The 19,524-nt window shown below is 42.5% G+C and overlaps 2 protein-coding genes across 2 annotated transcripts; one reads left to right on the top strand and one right to left on the bottom strand.

The window, feature by feature from the left end:
• The first annotated feature begins 2,870 nt into the window (after positions 1-2,870).
• On the top strand, positions 2,871-15,743 carry asns (asparagine synthetase). The gene is made up of 12 exons (XM_029167439.3): positions 2,871-3,383; positions 3,888-4,143; positions 6,088-6,325; positions 6,402-6,587; positions 6,670-6,771; positions 7,325-7,452; positions 7,532-7,658; positions 8,225-8,331; positions 9,157-9,257; positions 9,767-9,848; positions 9,937-10,092; positions 13,830-15,743. Exons 2-12 carry the CDS (start codon positions 3,895-3,897, stop codon positions 14,037-14,039), a joined length of 1,686 nt encoding a protein of 561 aa, XP_029023272.1. The 5' UTR covers positions 2,871-3,383; positions 3,888-3,894; the 3' UTR covers positions 14,040-15,743.
• Positions 14,490-17,436, bottom strand: tac1 (tachykinin precursor 1). Its single transcript, XM_029167443.3, has 5 exons — positions 17,023-17,436; positions 16,081-16,174; positions 15,978-16,001; positions 14,736-14,792; positions 14,490-14,663 (listed from the first exon to the last, which is right to left on the bottom strand). The coding sequence occupies exons 1-5, from the start codon at positions 17,137-17,139 to the stop codon at positions 14,617-14,619; spliced, it is 339 nt and encodes a 112-aa protein (XP_029023276.1). The 5' UTR covers positions 17,140-17,436; the 3' UTR covers positions 14,490-14,616.
• Positions 17,437-19,524: the final 2,088 nt, after the last annotated feature.

The following is a 19,524-nucleotide window of genomic DNA, read 5'->3' as shown; positions in this document are numbered from 1 at the left end:
GTGTGAAAGGGATTTTGGCCAAAAGAGGACATTTGTGTCAATGATGACTGTCTCTCTGCCTCATATAGGTCATAGGACTGCATTACAAGAGGTGAATCCACAGTGTTTCAGGATGCACTGTTGTTTCTGATCATCCTGATCTGAGGAAAACAGTCTGTTGCTCTTTTAGCAACATGTTTTCAAATAATTAGGCCATTGTTTTATATGTTTCTATGCTGATAGATAATATTACATTTTACATGTTCTATAAAGTTCAACCTTGAAGATTTTGTGAGTTGGCAGATTTAAACTTGGTAAATAAACATTGGTTAAAAAACATATGGGCAGTTCTGACTACAAATGTTTTGTGAAAAAAAGGACTGCTGCTTTACTTGTCAGGCTTTTGCAGATATCGGACCCACATGCACAGCGCGGACAGGTTGGTGGTTTAAGAGGTGACAGTCTTTATTATGTAACTTAAGGCAAGGCAAGCAGAGTTATACACAGGTGCTCTCAGACGTGAGTACCAAAGGAGCAGGCAGAATCAAAATCCGGGGACAGGCAAGGTTTCGTTATTAGGTGAACACGGCAACGGTACAGGTAAGCATCAGGCTCTAATCTTGGTCAAACGGTCAGGTACGTTACCAGTCTTTCCACGGCAAAAGTACAGGCAAGGAGCAGGCAGGAATCCGAAGTCAAGGTACGAAACAAGATCACTGACAAGGTAAGCTATACGATACTGCTGGAAAGCGGTGAGTACACGCGTAACAATCTGGCGTCTGACTGGTGTGTGAGATGGCGGCTAAATACTGGTGCCTGATTTCGAGATAACTGTCAGGTGTGCGTGATTAACTGGGAATGACATGGAAACAGCTGAGACGTGAGTGAGACAAGAAGTGCTTCAAAATAAAACCCGAAAAAAGGACTAAGACATGACATTACTATCATAGGAACATGCACATAAGATATTCAATGCAAGGTAGATAGATAGATAGATAGATAGATAGATAGATAGATAGATAGATAGATAGATAGATAGATAGATAGATAGATAGATAGATAGATAGATAGATAGATAGATAGATAGATAGATAGATAGATAGATAGATAGATAGATAGATAGATAGATAGATAGATAGAATACCTTTATTGTCCCGCGATGGGGAAATTACCAAGTTGCAACAGCACAGAGACATATAGACAGATATACAGAAGAAATAACACAATAATAATTATAAGAAATTAGAACTTAGACCCCCACAGGTTATCAACATCATGTACATATAACAATGAGGTAAGGTGACTGCACCAAACAAAGTGAGTGAGATATTAAAGCGACTGGTGCAATTGCTCTGGAGATGTAGCGTGTGTGTGGTAGAAATGTGCACCCTGTTATAATTGTTCATTATAAAGTCTGACAGTAGCAAGAAGGAAAGACCTGCGGAATCTCTCCTTCCCACAGCGAGGGTGGATCAGTCTGTCACTGCATCTGCTCTCCAGGGCAGACAGTGTGTCCTGCAGTGGGTGAGACTCGTGGTCCAGCATGGATTTAAATTTTGCCAGAACTCTTCTGTTTCCCACCTCCCTCACTGACTCCAGAGTGCAGCCCAGGACAGAGCTGGACTTCTTAATGACCTTATCCAGCTTCTTTCCTGTGATGCTGCTGCTCCAGCAGACCACACTGTACAGGATGGCTGATGACACCACAGAGTCATAGAAGGTCCTCAGGAGTGTCCCCTTCACTCCAAACGACCTCAGCCTCAGTAGGTAGAGTCTGCTCTGACCCTTCCTGTACAGTGCGTCTGTGTTGTTAGTCCAGTCTAGTTTGTTGTTAAGGTGAACATCACGGTACTTGTAACAGTCCACTGTCTGGATGTTCATTCCCTAAATGTTCACTGGAGGAGGGGGTGTAGACTGACATCTGTGGAAGTCCACCACCATGTCCTTGGTCTTCTCTGCATTGATTAGAAGGTGGTTCTGCTTACACCAGTCCTGGACCCACGCAAACTAGGCATGATTTGTGAGGTAGTCCAGTATCCACTCTGTCAGGTAACTGTCCACGCCAGCCGACTCCAATTTGTCCCTTAAGAGAGCCGGCTGTATGGTATTAAAGGCACTGGAGAAGTCAAAGAACAGAATCCTCCCAGTGCTGCTGGGCTTCTCAAAGTGGGCCAGGGAACGATGGAGCAGGAAGATGATGGTGTCCTCTACTCTGATGCCAGGCTGGTAGGCAAACTGCAGTGGATCCATTGCTGAGCTCACCATGCAGCGCAGGTGATGTAGAACCAGTCTCTCAGGTATGATGACTACTAAACCAATACCGAAGGTAGGTGGTGGAAAATAAAAAGATCCTGTCACTCATCTGCTCTGTACATACAGTAACACCTTGTTGCGTGACGTATCATCTGATCACACACACTTTGCCTCAAAATCTGCCTCACAAGGATGATGTGATGCACATTAGGGCAGTCATGGCTCACAATGAGTTCAGTTATTGTGAGGCAGGTTGAGTGGCTGTTATTCTCCCGCAGGTAAAGCAGGCTCTGAGACAGGAAGTCCAATGATGGAGCATGTCTAAACAGCCACAATAAACTGTAATAAATCACTGTTTAGAATACTTGCAAAGATCGGCACAACATTAGAGAGTCTTCCTGGGCATAAGAGCATCAACCGGCCAAGCAGGAGGACGCGATTTCAGTCTCATCATAAACTGAAAATCACCGGAACAGATGCGCTAAATTCTTCCTCATCAGGTGTCGACAAGGTCTTGATGTTGCTGCAGTTTAATGAAGCAGGATGCCCCGAAAACTTAGCTTTGTTGGCAGGTGATTCTGTAAGTGACCCGACGGTGGCGAGCTGACTGACCTGTCATTTGTTTAGCAAACGTCATGTGTCGTAACGTAATCGACAGTTGTCTGCACTTGGTTAAATAGCTTGGTTAAATAAATGATTTAAATAAATGATTGTTACGTTGATTAATGTTAACAATGTGGGTCTTATTGTGTGTCAAATCACGACCGCAATCCTTCAAGAGTTACAAATATTTGCCGATGTTGCGCTTCAAATGCTTTTGGGCGTTTTATTGTGAAAGTCCGGCGACTGGCCCCGCCCCCCGGTTTCCCTTTTTCTTATTTCGTTTTGAAAGTGGAGAAAAGGAGAATGAGTAAATCAGTATATCGCAAATGTGTTTTATTGACTTACGGAAACGAAACACAGCATAAAAAGTCGTTATTCACACATGAATAATGAATTGCACTTCATGCACGGACCCTGTGGTCCACACAAACCGAGCCTTAACGAGGTGGTGCGCGCTCCCGCGTACGGCAATCGATTTCTGGCAGTCACCTGTCTGAGAATGTAATACTTTCACTTAGTCACCGCCAGAGGAGAGTTCAAGAAACACGGTAAGGCCACACTTTCACGTTCTCACAAGCTCGGCACACTGTCTGCTAGAACCGAAAAGACTTTAATAGCGGCACAACCCGTTGGAAGAGACTGAATGAGACCGTGAGCAGCAAGAATACGCTCTGCAGGAAAGTGGACGTCCGTCCGTCCGTCCGTCCGTCCCGTCTCTCTCTGATATCTGTATATAATTCTTTCTTTAGATGTGTATATTTAGTAGTTTATTTATATAGCACTTTAAAAACAACATCTTGTGTCATCACGACAGTACTTTTACAAATAGTTGAAAGAGAATCACCAAAATTAAAAACACAAAAGGCAACACGTGATTAAAAAACAGTATGAGACGCTACTGATTATTTTAAGCTAAATACATTTAAAAAGTTTAAACAATTATTTAATAGCTAACAAGTCTGGTACTGCTCTGACATACAAAGATAAGCTGTTCTATAATTCAGGAGCAAACATTGAAAAGTCACAATGACAGGTCTTTCTGTGTTGCACAGGTGTGAGATGTGTGGCATCTGGGCTTTGTTTGGCAGTGATGAGTGCCTGTCCGTGCAGTGCACCAGTGCCATGAAGATAGCTCACAGGGGCCCTGATGCCTTCCGCTTTGAGAATGTCAACGGTTTCACCAACTGCTGCTTTGGCTTCCACCGACTGGCCATTGTGGACCAGCTGTACGGCATGCAACCCTTGCGCATCCAGAAGTTCCCTTTTTTGTGGCTGTCCTACAACGGAGAAATTTACAACCACCACACGGTGAGGATGTAGCAGTGGCCGTTAACAGCAGGCTCACCCTGTAGCCATGGGAATGAAATGCATACAAATGCTCACACATCACCCCGAAAAGAGCACTTGGGGACACTTCATCGGCCAGGAACCACCAGTTAGAGTCACTCCTGGGACCTGATTGTGAACAGTAACGATCAGTCATTGGTTATTGAGTGTAAGGTTAGTGTTGCGTTCCTTCCTCCATTTGCTCCGAACAGCTGACCAGTCTCTACCCTGATGTAGGAATGGAACACATTATTGAAACAGGAAATTATTGTTGTTTGTGCTAAAGATAAGCCTTTGCTGCAGTAAAAGTGCCTTAACCTAGTTGCTTGTTGTGTCACATGGCAGATTGTGTTTGAAGGAGTCCTTAAATTACTGAAGAGCAGGAGTGTGCCAGATGTATGGGAAAATAAGTGTTTTTTTTCTTTTTAAATGAAGAAACATCCAAAACCCAATATGCACAAAACAAAACATTCAGAAAAGAAATAGGACAATTTGTGACCGTGACGTGAACACAGCAGTGACTTGGGCTTTAGGTAATGCACGTCTCATGTACTACACCGCGTGGCTAACATGACTCAAAGACTGCATGGCTAACTAACATGTCCTAGCATTGACACCACTAGCAAGGCTTGGTAAAGGCCCGTTTTATGGAGTAACTACAAATTTTTGCCCACAGGGCTTACCAAACAAAATGGCTACAGTAGCATTGTTGATTGCAGGCTTCTTTTACAAGTTTGACTGTCAATCAGTCAATTGACACAGGCCAAACAGTCACTTCCAGGCATAAACTGTCCTTTGGTCCCTATCTCTATGGCATGAAAAGTCATCAGTCCTTGCTGAAAGACAAGAAACTATCACAGTGGCTTGAAACACCAATGATCCCGTAACCTGCGTGTGTGTGTGGTGAAGGAAAGAGAGAGCATGGAGAATGTGTTGTTTGTAATATTAATGCAGAAACATTAATATTCCTTCAAATAGGGGCACCTAGGACGTCATGTACAAAAGGTTCTTATGACACTAAGGTGAAACTAGGAAACTGTTAATCACATTAAAACAATTGTTAGTAACAATCTGTAAATAACTTATTGACTGATTTGGACTAATTCTAAATTTGAGCTACCTAGATTTTTCTTTTTTCCTTAAGTGCAAAGTTCCTATTACGCCAAAACACGATACACACGTGACGGTCCCTTAGGCACTCAAATCAACAGAGAAATCAAAATAATTAAAACAACAAAAATAAATGCATAGAATTATAAAGGCTTTATACGTGGTCCTGATTACGATGTAACAAATGAAATGTTTTTCCATGATGAATGTTTGTCACTTTATAACGATAAAACTTACACAAATAACAATCGGAAGCAAAATTTACAAGTGGCTTAATCTAAATATTACTAATTAAACTAATGTAGCAGTGGACTACTTAAAATGCAACCTAATATGTAATTTACCAGGTGTACCTAGAATATATGCTTGGTGCACAGATTAAGAGTATCTTTTAATTGAGAAGTTGTCTCTTCCTGTATATCTGGACCAGAACTTTGGGTCCCTATTAAGTCTGGGAGAATTTTTGCAGGTGCTGTATGTGACAGACTTTCCTTTTGGCATGATAAGCAGAGGGGGGTCCTGTTGGATTTTCAGGTATATCAACACGAGTAGGTTCATGGTCTTTGATCAGGGAATGTAAGATGTTGGTCACCTATTGTGATAGAGGCCAGTCTCCTGTGGGAATGAAAGGGAGTTCTATAGTCTTAGCCCTGTGGTAGGGAAGATTCACTGTTTCCTTATCTATGGAGACTAGCAGGAGGTAGAGGGTCTTCAATAAGTGATTTGGGGTTTGCACGTGTTAGGTTACCTCAGTCCAGACGTGGATTGCTAAAGAAATATCTTGACCCCTCTGTGCCATCTCTCCAATATCCACAGCTCAGGAAGCAGTTTGAGTTTGATTACCAGACTAAAGTGGATGGTGAGATTCTACTCCATCTGTATAATCGCTTCGGCATTCACAAGACTGCTTCTCTCCTGGATGGGGTGTTTGCCTTCATTCTTCTGGATACTGCCAACAAGAAAATCTTCTTGGGCAGGGATACGTACGGTGTGCGTCCTCTGTTCAAACTCCTCACTGACGATGGCTTCCTGGCTGTCTCTTCAGAGGCCAAAGGTAGGAAGGCAACTCTGAGGTTACGCTGTTAATAAGGATGTTCCCAGAGATGCTTAAGTTGTTGCTCTGACCTCAGGGCTTATTAACATCACTCATAAGATGACCAGTCCAGCCAATATTGAGCCCTTCCTCCCTGGACACTATGAGACCTTTGCCTTGAAGCAGAATGGCAAAGTTCAGTCCATGGAGATGCGACAGTTCCACTGCCTCACACAGGAACCTGCACATGCCGTATACGATACCGTGGAACAATTATCTAAAAGTATGAAACACATTACTCCGACCGCAGGTCATGACCTTTTTTTCAGAAGCCTTTGTCTAACATTTGAAACCCATCTTGGCAGGTTTTGATGAAGAAACTGTGAAAAACAACATACGAGCCCTGTTTGAGAATGCGTTATGGAAACGTCTGATGTCTCACAGAAGGATCGGCTGTCTGCTGTCAGGTAATAAGAAATTTTCGGTGATTAACTGACGACGACAACAAAGAAAATAACTTGTGTGTGTGCAAGAGAGATCGATTGATCCTCGGACCGTGTGCGTGCACTTAAACGCACTAAAGAGCAATTATGCTGTTCGACAATGAGGCAGCACTGTGAGGTAGAGACAGGTCTCTGTGTCTGGTCGGTTTAGCAGACTGTGAAAGGGAAGCTCCTCATGGCAGCTTGTCACGACCTCCATCTGGGACATGGGTCCTCTGTGTTTGTGCCAGAGTCTTTTTTAGTCGGTGTCTGCTTATTTATTTGGCTTGATTTTGCTCTAAGTCTATCCACGAGTTGCTGTAAATGTGTTTTGTCTGAAGTTTTCCTGTTATGCCATACAAGATTTCTTGGATTCCTGTTTTCCATTTGTCCCAATCAATTACATGTTTTCTTTGGTTTGAGTGAAATGGCTGTAGACATTTGGTGTGAATTGTCTTTTAAGTTAATGAATTTTAGCATTAGTGTTGTCTCTGATTGTGTTACAGTCCATTGTGGTTTGCACTGCTTCATTTTACAGGTGGTCTGGACTCCAGTTTAGTAGCTGCCACGCTGGTGAAACTGGCCAAAGAGGAGAAGCTACAGTACCCAATCCAGACATTTGCTATTGGGTCAGAGGACAGTCCAGACATCATAGCTGCTCGTAAGGTCAGTGTGGCAGCTTCTCCATAGTCCAGGGCCTGAAATGACGTGTCGTGACATGTAACTGACTGTGTCTCTGTTTCAGGTTGCTGCTCACATTGGCACAGAGCACCACGAGGTGAACTTTAATGCAGAAGAAGGCATCAAGGCTCTAGACCAGGTGGTTTTTTACCTGGAGACTTACGACATCACGACCATACGAGCTTCTGTTGGTGAGCACTAAATGATAAGGACTAACTACAAACTATAGAAGAATAGGTCTGGCCCGTACACACCTTGTTTTAAAGGTGGTCGTCCTGGTCAACCATTAGCACAGAATATACCATGCTTTGCTAAGAATTACATAAATTTATCTTCTGTGTATATAATCACATTAATGGCGCGTTCAGGGTAAAGTCTACACCTACTGCACTTTAATTCAAGGTAGCTCAGCCATCAGGGCATTAGACACGTTCACTCATGAAAGTTTGCTGAATCACTACATTCCTTCCTGGTCTGTTTCATTTACAGTAAAATAAGATAGGATTATTAGACTTGGACTGGACACCAACTGTAAGACATGCCCTAAATCCATAAGCCTGTGTTTTCATGTTTTATTTCCATTCTGTTCTATTAGCATTGACATCGTGATATTCCCACTTCATATGTTTGTCATTAATACTGTCATCCTTGTGCTTTAAAACTAACAGCATTTTGTTCTTCGCCAAAAACAACAGATCGTTTGTGTGAATGGTAAGCTACCCCCTAAAATGATGCAACTTCTTCTGCTGCATTTTAGGCATGTACCTAGTGTCAAAGTACATCAGGGAGAAGACTGACAGTGTGGTGATTTTCTCTGGAGAAGGATCCGATGAACTGGCTCAGGGATACATTTACTTCCACAAGGCAAGTCTTCCTTTGAACAAAGTAGCCAACAATGCTTGACTAATTTCTAGTGTCAACAGTCAGATTTACATCTTTTGTTCATTCATTGTGTGATACTGAAGGGATTTTCATTACATAAATGTTCACTTGGATTTGAGTTTTATTTTAGTTTTGTTTTTTGCTGCTCACTACATTTCTTCTGTGGTTAAATGTATAATACATGTACAATATAAATAAGTGCCTGTGTTTTATGACTTACACATGGAGCCCAATGCTCTAGTCATTGACTTCATTTTGTTCTTAAGTCGCCAACTTCTTGTGAATACAATTGTGGCTACACAGCATGTTTATAAATGGGTTGAGAGCACAGCAGCCATTAACTCATCCAGGACAGCATCACAGCTGCCCTGTCACCTGCTTAGAAGTTTTTGTTTGTTATATACTGGCCAGTATTGTTACACTATGTGAACTGTAACCTGCCAGGGGGGTTATAGTAGTGACTGTTGGGCCTGTTCGTCTGAGGCGACCTGTTATCTTAAAATGAACCAACAACGGGGTTGTAGGTTATTGGAGTGTAATGTGCAAAGCATATGGTTGAAATGAGCCTCAGTCTCTGCTGTTTATTATAATGAAAAAGATTGTTACTGGGTCCAAACCATCATTATCAGGTTAACGTTGAATCACCCTAGGGCCTATCTGGGCATAGGTGAAATAGGTGGTTGCCTAGGGTGTCACCTTCCAGAGGGGACGCCGCTCCAAGCCTTCAGGGTAAAAAAAATAAGTGTAAATCTTGTCTAGGGCACCAAGATGGCTAGGTCTCGCACTGAATCACCCTGTCCTCCCCAGGCTCCATCTCCAGCAGCAGCAGCAGAGGAAAGCATTCGTCTGATGAAGGAGCTTTATATGTTTGACATCCTTCGCGCTGACCGCACCACTGCTGCACATGGGTAACGCTCACTGACCTGCTGAAGCCTGAATTCAATAAAGGCATGACTCTCTTGTGAGAAGAATTGTACCTAAATCTGTACAGAATTAATTAATACACCTGCGCATTAGAAAGGTTGTTGGTCATGGTCACATACAATGTAACAACGAAATTTCTGCATTTAACCCATCCCCATTGGGGAGCAGTGCATTTAAAGACTCGGAGACACATAGCTCTGAGTCCGATAATACCTGCAGGTGAGGACAGAGTGGGAGAAAGAGACAAGGTTAGTTGAACATGGAACAATGATGGGAGGTTATTGGATAGAAGAGATATAAGGAAACTGAGGAGCTCAGTGTATAAATAAAGTCTCTCAGCAGTCCATGTCTATTGCAGCTTAACTAAGAGATGGTTCCTGTGACTGACAATCATTGCCAGTGATCTGAACCAACTCTACTAGTTCTGTATAAATATGACAATTGCCTGCCTGTTTTTTTTTTATGGATGTTAGCACGACTGCATGTTTTTCAGTCTGGAGCTCAGGGCCCCTTTCCTAGACCACAGACTGACTGCTTATTACCTCTCCCTGCCTGAGGAGATGAGGGTTCCAAAGGTGAGTGAAAGCTGTAACATTCTCGATACCCTAAACACTAGCTATCACATACCATCACCAGGGATAAGTCATTGATCTTTTTGCGTAGAATGGAGTGGAAAAGTACCTTCTGAGGGACACCTTCAGTGGCCTCAACTTGATCCCTGATGAGACTCTGTGGAGGCATAAAGAAGCCTTCAGTGATGGTGTGAGGTCTGTGAAGAAGTCCTGGTACACCTGCCTGCAGGATCATGCGGAAACGATGGTATGTTTATCTGTAAGAATGCAGTATAAACCAGCTGCTTAAACTGCTTTTAACTCATTAAAAGACACTATTGGTTTTACATTACATTTGCACATAAATGAGCCCACTCATCCCTCGGTTTTCAATTCAATTTTATTTATATAGCGCCAAATAACGAGGTTATCTCAAGGCACTTTACAAGGTAAGGTTTAAGACTTTACACAACTAAACCCAACAGATCTCATATACAGCAAACCTTTAATTACTATTTGACAGCAACAGTGGAAAGGAAAAACTCCCTCTCTAACGAGAAAGAAACCTCCTGCAGAACCAGGCTGAATGTGGGCAGCCATCTGCCTTGAACGGTTGGGGTGGGGCGATAGATGGAGAGAAAAGTACTGCAACAACAGAGCACAGCCAGGATGGTTGGACCAGGGACTGAACACAGGCAGATCCAACCATCCTGCCTATCAGACACATTTGAGTCCCATGAAACAAGTAGGTGAGGACAGAATGGGGGAGAGAAAGAGAACGGGGAAGAAGCACAACTGCTGGAGAGAAAGACACAAGGTTAGTAAAACGTAGGACCGGGCAACGTCTTGGTCCTTGCTGGTTTTCCTTTCATAGGGGGATTTGTGACCATGGAGGACTATCGCTCGGCCTCAGACATTCTGGCTAACCGTTCAACGCTTCAGGAGAGGGAAGTAGTCCTTTACCAACTGTTTTCAGTGGAGGTGGGGAGCCGTTGTTGTTGGACGGTGGAAGAAGTACTTTAAGGATCTCCTCAACGTCTTCAACACGCCTTCTGCTGAGGAGGCTGAGTCCCCTGCCTCAGAGGCAGGGGACTCAGAGATGGAGTTGCCCATCACCCAGGCTAAGGTCACCGAGGTAGTTAGTAAGCTCCTCGGTGGCAGAGAAGCGGGGGTGGACGAGATCCGTCCTGAGTACCTCAAGTCTCTGGATGAAGTCACACCTCTGCAACATCATGTGGACGAGGGAAAGAGTTCCTCTGGACAACTGGGGTGGTTTTCACTCTTCACAAAAAGGGGGACAGGAGAGTGTGTTCCAACTGTAGGGGATCACACTTCTCAGCTTCCCTGGGAAAGTCTATGCCAGGGTACTGGAGAGGAGAATTCAGCCGATAGTCCAACCTTGGGTGCAAGGGGAACAACGTGGTTTTTGGCCTGCTCGTGGAACGCTGGACCAGCTTTAGACCCTCAGCAGGGTGCTTGAGGGTTTGTGGGAGTTTGCCCAACCAGTCTACATGTGTTTTGTGGACCTGGTGAAGGCTTTCGACGGCGTTGCTCGTGACATCCTGTGGGGGGTGCTCCGGAGTATGGAGTCTAAGGCTCTTTGCTAAGGGCTGTTCAGTCTCTGTACAACCGGAGCAGGAGCTTGGTTCGCATTGCCAGCAGTAAGTCAGACCTGTTCCCGGTGCATGCTGGACTTTGGCAGGGCTGCCCTTTGTCACCGGTTCTGTTCACAGAATTTCTAGGTGCAGCCAGGGGCCGGAGAGGGTCTGGTTTGGGGACCACAGGATAGCATCTCTGCTTTTTGCAGATGATGTTGTCCTGTTGGCTTCATTGGACCAGGACCTTCAGCGTGTGCTGGTGCAGTTTGCAGCTGAGTGTGAAGCAGCTGGGATGAGAATCAGTTCCTCCGAATCTGAGGCCATGGTTCTCGACCGGAACCATGTTATTAGCTGGAATTAATTAGCTGGAGGCTTTTTAAGGAGCTGTTAGGACATCCTATGAACTGTAACTACAGTTACAACTACAACTCACTAAAGTGAAAGGAGGCAGTTCTGGAGATTTGTTTAATGTATGACGTAAAAGAGATCCTGGTCAAAGATAACGCCAAGGTTCCTCACGGTAGAATCTGAAGCTGATGTTATGCCATCCAGGGTGGCTATCTGACTCAATAGTGTCTCTCTCAGATTTTTAGGCCCAACAATAAGAATTTCAGTTTTATCTGAATTTAGTTGAAGCAGATTTTGAGACATCCAGGATTTTATGTCTTTTAAACAACTTCGAATTTTGACTAGTTGATCTGTTTCATTTGGTTCAAAAGACATGGCTGAATATGATTTGCTTAACAATGAAAATTTATAGCATGCTTCCTAATAATCTCACCTAGATGAGACATGTTTAGACTGAACAGTACTGAACCAAGCAGAGCCCTGCGGTACTCTATAGCTATTCCGATGCTATGTTATAATCTCTGTAATAGTGCTGCATTTTATACATGTGATAACATTCAAAGATCTAACTGGACAAAGAGAGAAACTAGATCATTGTCTGAAGCTAAGAGAGGATCATTAGTGACTCTAACCAGAGTTGTTTCTGTGCTATGTTTTGTAAATCCTGACTGAAAATCGTCATACAGGTTATTCCCACTCAGGTGGTCAGATAATTGTTTAGCCACGATTTTTTTCAAGAATCTTTAGAAATAAAGGGCAAATTTGAAATGGGCCTATAATTGACTAGTTCTCCAAGGTCCAGAGTAGGGTTTTTTCAATAAAGGTTTGACCACAGCCAAAGCATGTGGTACATAGCCTATATCTAAAATTGGTTGGTTTGATTTAATATGGGCGAGATGATTAAAGGTAGAAATTCTTTGAGTAGTCTGGTTGGGATTGGGTCTAAAAGACAAGTGGACGACTTGGAAGAGTTGATTATTGAGGTTAACTCCATATGAGTTATGGGGAAGAAGCTGTCTAGGTAAGACAGAGGATTTAGTAAATTTAAAGTTGATGGATCTAGACAGTGCTTTCCGTCGTTTGGAAGAAGTCGCTGCTGAATGTTTTTTCTAATGATGATAATTTTATTAGTAAAGTAGTTCATAAAGTCAATGCTGCTGAGATTTAAGGGGATAGTAGACTCAATACAGCTATGACTCTTTGTCAGCCTGGCTACAGTGCTGAAAAGAAACCTGGGGTTGTTTTTGTTTTCCTCAATTAGGGAGGAATAATATGTTTTTCTAGCAGCACAAAGTGCTTTTTTATATTTTATTAGACTGTCCTTTCATGCAATGCAGTTTACATTTATTTTGTTGGAACGCCACTGTCTTTCTAGTTGTCTGGTCCTGTGCTTTAGGCTGCAGATCTCTGAGTTATACCACGGAGCTAACCTCCTCTGATTCACTGTCTTCTTCTTCAGAGGAGCCACTGTGTCTAACATTGTACGTAGAGAAGCTGCAGCATCATCCACAAGACAGTCAACCTGTTCATAAGGATTAAGGTGACTGTTCTCTGTGTATCTACAAGACATTGAGGCAGAGTTATTTATCCATATGGGTTCAAAGATCACAGTTCTCCTACATTAGCTTCTCTGCACCGGCTGCCCGTAAAATGTAGGATAAAAGTTAATATTCTCCTACTCGACTACAAAGCACTTTCCTTATCATTACGACCATCATAGTTACTTGAGAACAGTTACTTGAGTTACTTGAGCAACTTCCTGTTCAGCTTTGAGAAGCTCACCCAATCTCCACCTTTTTTTAAAATCAGGCTAAAAACTTGCTTTTTGATAAAGCTTATAGTTGAGGTGCTGTTGGGTTTAGTTGTGTAAGGTCTTAAACTATGTAAAGTGCCTTGAGATAACCTTGTGATTTGTGATTTGGTCCTATATACATAAAATTGAATTGATGCTCCTGCGCTATGGGTCTAGTGGGGCCCATATTTTGTATTATGGCAGATTTCACAGAACACTGGCATGCTTGGCAGCTTGCAGCATTTGACCTGCTCTGTTTGCTCTCAGGTGAATGATGATCAGATGAAGGAGGCTCACAAGACATTCAGTCACAACCCCCCCCACTCCAAGGAGGCCTACTACTTCAGAGAACTGTTTGAGAAGCACTACCCAGGCAGAGCCCAGTGGCTGTCCCATTACTGGATGCCACGCTTTATTGACACCGAGGACCCTTCAGCCCGCACCCTGTCTATCTATAAACCCAACAAAGACCAGTGACCTGCTGGTGCCAACACTCTTACTGTTACCTTTTTGTAACAGTAAGTGTTCTGTTCATATATTGTGTCTTACTCTTTAAATGTGTAAGACACAATATAATGTGTGAAAAACTGTGAACTCTACAACTGATTAATTAAATGAAGCTTCTTTGTGCATTGGCTCAATCCACCAGCAGAGTGCAGCCTTACCTCACACTGAGCACCAGAAGGACCGCTCACATGTGATGGATGTATTCAACTGACCGCTTTCAAGGTGGACTTCAACCAGTAAAGAAAACCAATTTAATATTTGTCTAACTACTAAAGATAGCAGTTTGTATGCGGGTGGAGAGCATTTTTGAAGGGCTCATCCACTGTTGTATACATAGAACAACCTGAAGCCGCAGACCTTTAGCCTTTATGTCAGAGGGACATGCTGTTTGTCTGCTGGCACAAACACAGCACGCCTACATCATTACAACATGGAAACATAATCCTTTTATTGTACTAACAGTGATCCAGATTGTACTATACAGCTCCACAGAAATGGAACCCTTCATGACTCCATGAATGAGAGCTGCCAGTAGAGAAGTGAGTGCTCAGCGGCGCCGGTCGTAGCTCCGCATTGTGCTCCACTCGTAGGACTCTGCAGAAAGACACTGAGTTAGCATCATTCTTTTTTACTGCGTCAATTATGTTGAGATTGAGTAGAACGTACCTGGCTCCTCTTGGCTTCTCTTTCCCATTAGTCCAACAAATGAGTTGATTTTATGCCCTTGACAAACAGAGATGGTATTAAAACATGTCCCTGTAGGGACAGCTAAGACAGCACCTGGATCAGAACCTCATGGCTGACATTCTAACCTCACCAAACACTGGATGCCTGCTGCCATGGTGGAGACTCAACCTTTAACCCCCATGGATGGGCTTGCCCTTGGTACCTTGCCTGGAATATTCTGTGACACCAAACACGCTATGCAAGAGGTTCTGCCAGGTTGCCTGTGATATTCATTTGTTGGACAGTTGTGTCACAGAATGAAGGTACTTTAATAATTAGATATTCTAAAGAATTTTAACTAATGAGATGACATTTTATCTACATGAATATAACAGATTAATGAGATACATTGGAAGATGTGTGTGTATTTAAAGGATGAGGCAAAAACCTTGTAATAACTGAAGGAAGGGTGATGTGTGGCTACCTCCATCCATCACAACCATAAACAATCCAATTTAACTGTCAGACGTCCTTGGGGTATTGATCCCCGTGCTCTGCCTTTGCCTGATGATGAGTGACTGCATAAGAGGAATAAATTAGGCATTTTCTTACATATGCTGCACTGCTGAGTGGGTGACTAATTTAGACCAAATACCCCATCAGAGAAAGGGAAAATCCCTTCCTCCTCATTCCTTTTACCTCCTTATCTTGCTCTTGTCCACACAGACATATACTCTGTACCACCTTCCCCTGACAAATGAATGTGGTCCAGTGTTCAAAAGAGACACTCAAATAATCTGTCCTATCAAATAATTGCTTGCTGCCTTCAGTGTATTACCACTGGCACCTCCATTTGTTTGTTCCTCATCATATTTCCATTAGTGAATCCAAGCGGGTAACCAACCCACGTTAGCTTTGTGTCTGTAGAGGGGCCAAAGCCAAACAGCTGCTAACTTGGTCTTCATCAAAGTTTATTCCTGCCTTTAATCATAAATTCATTTGATTTAAGATGGAGCACTGTGGTTCTTATGGTAACAACAGCAAATTGATCTGACCATCAAGGACACTAATGTCATATATATTTCAGTTCATATTCTATAGGTCACACATTTGGGTGAAACCAAATGGTTTTCCTCCAGCTTTTGTCAGTTCAATAATTTTATAATGGCATGTTAACAGGTGGGAATCCACTCATACTAAGCATGGAGGAAAACTGAATGTCAAAGGATGGAATGTACTCACTCTTGTGGGTGACCTGTGCGTTTGCTGTGGGTGGAAATAGAGGAAATGATATAAAGGCAGGCACAGAAGAAAACAGGCTAAAGGGGTTGTGAGAAGGTTTTACCCATAGAACGCTTCCCCATCAGACCGATGAACTGATGCGGACGTGGCTTTCTTGTCATCCTCAGGAGGATTTCTCTGAAAGGCTGCCAGCCGTCCTGGCCAGGGAAAAGTCTCAATCAGTACTCAGGCAGATAAGTTTAGGATGTAACCTGCTGCCAAAACATTAAAATCTCCATAAACAGGCATAATATTAAAAGTAGGGAAACTGACTACAGTGGCTAATATCTAATTTAGAGCTTTCATTAAGGGTTTATTTAAATAATGGTATAATTCTGATTTATGCATCAATTAAAATTTAAATTTAATTCAGTTTCAGTTACATAAATAGTTTTATTTACATAAAATTCAATTCTGTGGCTTGTGAATTGGCGTTATGTACTGTAATATACATATTCTCAGAAATCAATTCTTATGTAATCTTTTTACGTTTTGTAACTTTAATAAAATTCAGGCAGCCACAGTGGAGCGGAAAACCGCCCTCTTTATAGATTAATTATAGAGTGGATCGTGATTTATTGCGGGATCATTCATCTCCCGCTGGATCGTCCCGGTCCAGTTTTGGCTACTTTCCAACTCGCAATGTCAAACACAGGACGTGCGCCTCATGCCAATGATCATTTGTGCTCTCCTCCAATTGTACAATACATTTCATTTCATTGATGGATTTGCTTAATTTTCCTCTGACTAAGGTGCAACAACCAACTCGTTTTATTAAGCACCTCGTTTTGGGTGTTATCAAGTACCAAAGACATACAGTAGTCAAAGGTAAAGAAAATTATTATAATCAATATTTTGCCTCAACCAAGTCCCCCAAAATGGCAATCAATCAGTTTTACATTTAATTAAAATGATTAAATAGTCTTGCTATTACTGTGGTAAACACTCTTTACCCAGTAACGAATACGACGTGGTTCTTTGTTGAACGGGGCGAAGCTGTAAGTACCTGGATTTGGTTTCTGCTGCTCCAGTAGTCGACTTCTTCCTTCAGCTGATTTTCCTCGCAAATAACTTGTGCCACGGCGAAAAAAGCCACTACAATGGCTAAAAGCAGGAACTTCATCGTGTCAAACCTACTTTTTGACGCACTCTTATTAATTATGTCAGATTTTTTTCTCGGTGTACGAAAATTACGGTCGACAACCAGTGGAACAAACAGAAACTGTTTAGGCACGAGAAACAGCTGTACTGAGCGCGCACTGCTTCTTTCAGCTCTAGTCCATCATGTGTGGGTGCGGGTTCCCACCACTGTGTCCGCGCGCTCGGTCTCTGCAGCCACTTCTGTCTCGTGCGTCGTCCCGTCCAGATGGTATCCCCGCGCTCCTATATAGCCGCCTGGGCAGGGTTGCTTAGTAACACTATGAGGATAGTGCGGGTTGCCGTCCACTTATTACGTAGGACAATGATGGTGCACTTACAGCAATTTGCCAGGAAGCGTCATTTTTCCTATCACAACCAGTTTCTTTCGTCAGGAGATCAATATGAACAAACCCAGGCGGCTTTATCCTTTTGAAGTAACTCTTATGTACATTAAACATTTTAACTGAGTAGGAAGTACAAGATAAATGAGCATGATTTATTTCCAGATTAAAGTTAAAGGGAGAGCTCAGTGTGCTGTGGATGTAAATACACATCAGCACACAGGCTGATTATTGAGTTTTTATTAAGTAATTATCAAGTTTTTTTGTATTTATCATAAATCTCAGCTGTGTTTCCTGTTCAGGAAACTCAATACACACAATGACGAGAACCTGCCATGCCTTAGTTGAGATCCACTGAAGTCTGTAAATTCATATTTTCAAATGCTATAAATCCACTGCACCTGTAGCATGTTTAGATTGACTGATGTCAGACATACCTGTTTTATTTGTCTAAGCAGAGAAATACTGATACAAAGCTGTAAATCAACAAGTGAATGAAGAGGACATAAGACCTAAGACTGCCACTGCTCCGTGGACAGAGGATTCCTACAGTACATCACCCTAGTCTCCACCTCAGTCAGTGCCTCATACATTTAGTCACTTACTGATGCTTGTAATGCTGGAATTGAGGAGGCTTTGCCATGAAATTTCTTTATATGAATTCCTGTCACCGTTGTTGTATTTACGTGACACCTAAAATCAAAGGACTGTGGCCAGTTTTACACCAATGTTCGTTACTGGCCCGATGTCAGGAGGGGGCCCTGTGGTCAGAAAGCACTCTGGACTGGAATTCAATCATTCTCACAATCTTGACAGCTCATCCAATTAACAGATGGAAGGGGGAGGTGATGGAGACGTCAGAGGTATAGGTGGTAGAGAAAGGAAGGGCGTTGAAGTTGGGACACACAGATGAGCAGGAAACCATGTGGGAAAATGTGGACATTGCTACATTTGGCAGGCACAGTGGACCTTGTTTGACTTAACAAGACATTTGACAGCAAAGATGCTGATATAACGCATAAATATAGTGATACTATTAGTTTGTGTGTGGAATGATCACTGGTTAACAGACAGAGTGAGAGCGTGCTTGGATCTACTGACACTGAACCTGGTTCCCAAATTTGACTTTCAGTTAACATTTACAGAGGGCATCATCTGTATTGATCATGAAATTCATCAATGTCAGATGAGTAACTCATTAAATCACTGTGGTTTCACATGGTAGTTGGTGGATTTTGAACTGCTGCATTGTCATTGCCATAGGTTCGACAGGGCTCCTCCTCCAATAACTGTCACTCTATGCGTCTCATATAGGTTTTATTTACTGTGAAACCTTATGAAACGACAATTCCTAAACATTAGGCAAGATTAAAAGACAGGCCCTGAATGTCTTTAGCTAAACCTTTTATTACTGCATGGCATTGTGTAGGCCAAAGTGGTTTCAATAAATTATATACATTATATATCTATCTGTAATACATAATAATTGATAATAAATTAATGTGCTACATTTGAACCATTTATTTCTTTTTTTTTTATATGACTGTGGCTTACAGCTAATGAGAACTACCTCAGAGGTAAACTTTTACACCCCAAGCCTATTTACTGGAAAGAAATTTCAGAATGTGTCCGAAGATAAATGCACTTTCAGGATAAATATCTCTGTAAATAGAGGCCTCAGCAACTTATAACCTCCATATAATCATAGCACAATTAGTAGACATTAACTCAGAAAAAGAATGTTGTGGTGGAAATTTCCCATAAAGAGGCAGATGAGAGAATTGTCCATTTGTGCGATTTAATATAAAAATAAAGGAAAATAAAAATAATGGGGAAAGCAAATAAAAAGCATGGATGTTGATTGTGCACATCAACAAACCAAAAACCAGCTGGGGAGATCAGTGCACACACCAGAAAGGTGTGATGCAAAGAGCCCACGATCCTCAAGTTGCTTCTGCCTTTTAACCCCTTTCTCTGGCTCTGGTGGAATGTCTCTCTGCAGCAATGGAATTGTTTGCGCCACCTTA

This window comes from Betta splendens, chromosome 11 (genome assembly GCF_900634795.4).
Source record: "Betta splendens chromosome 11, fBetSpl5.4, whole genome shotgun sequence".
Taxonomy (NCBI): Eukaryota; Metazoa; Chordata; class Actinopteri; order Anabantiformes; family Osphronemidae; genus Betta; species Betta splendens.
The sequence above is the reverse complement of the archived record's forward strand: the minus strand, read 5'-3'. Positions and strand labels throughout refer to the sequence as shown.

Bases quoted from the DNA above. Each gene is read 5' to 3' on its own strand.
- asns (XM_029167439.3), top strand. From the start codon at position 3,895: ATGTGTGGCATCTGGGCTTTGTTTGGCAGTGATGAGTGCCTGTCCGTG. The intron at 6,772-7,324 runs GTAATAAGAAAT...TTCATTTTACAG, and splicing joins GATCGGCTGTCTGCTGTCAG to GTGGTCTGGACTCCAGTTTA. The intron at 7,453-7,531 runs GTCAGTGTGGCA...TCTCTGTTTCAG, and splicing joins ACATCATAGCTGCTCGTAAG to GTTGCTGCTCACATTGGCAC.
- tac1 (XM_029167443.3), bottom strand. From the start codon at position 17,139: ATGAAGTTCCTGCTTTTAGCCATTGTAGTGGCTTTTTTCGCCGTGGCA. The intron at 16,002-16,080 runs GTAAAACCTTCT...TTCCACCCACAG, and splicing joins GATGGGGAAGCGTTCTATGG to CAAACGCACAGGTCACCCAC. The intron at 14,664-14,735 runs GTACGTTCTACT...GTCTTTCTGCAG, and splicing joins GAGAAGCCAAGAGGAGCCAG to AGTCCTACGAGTGGAGCACA.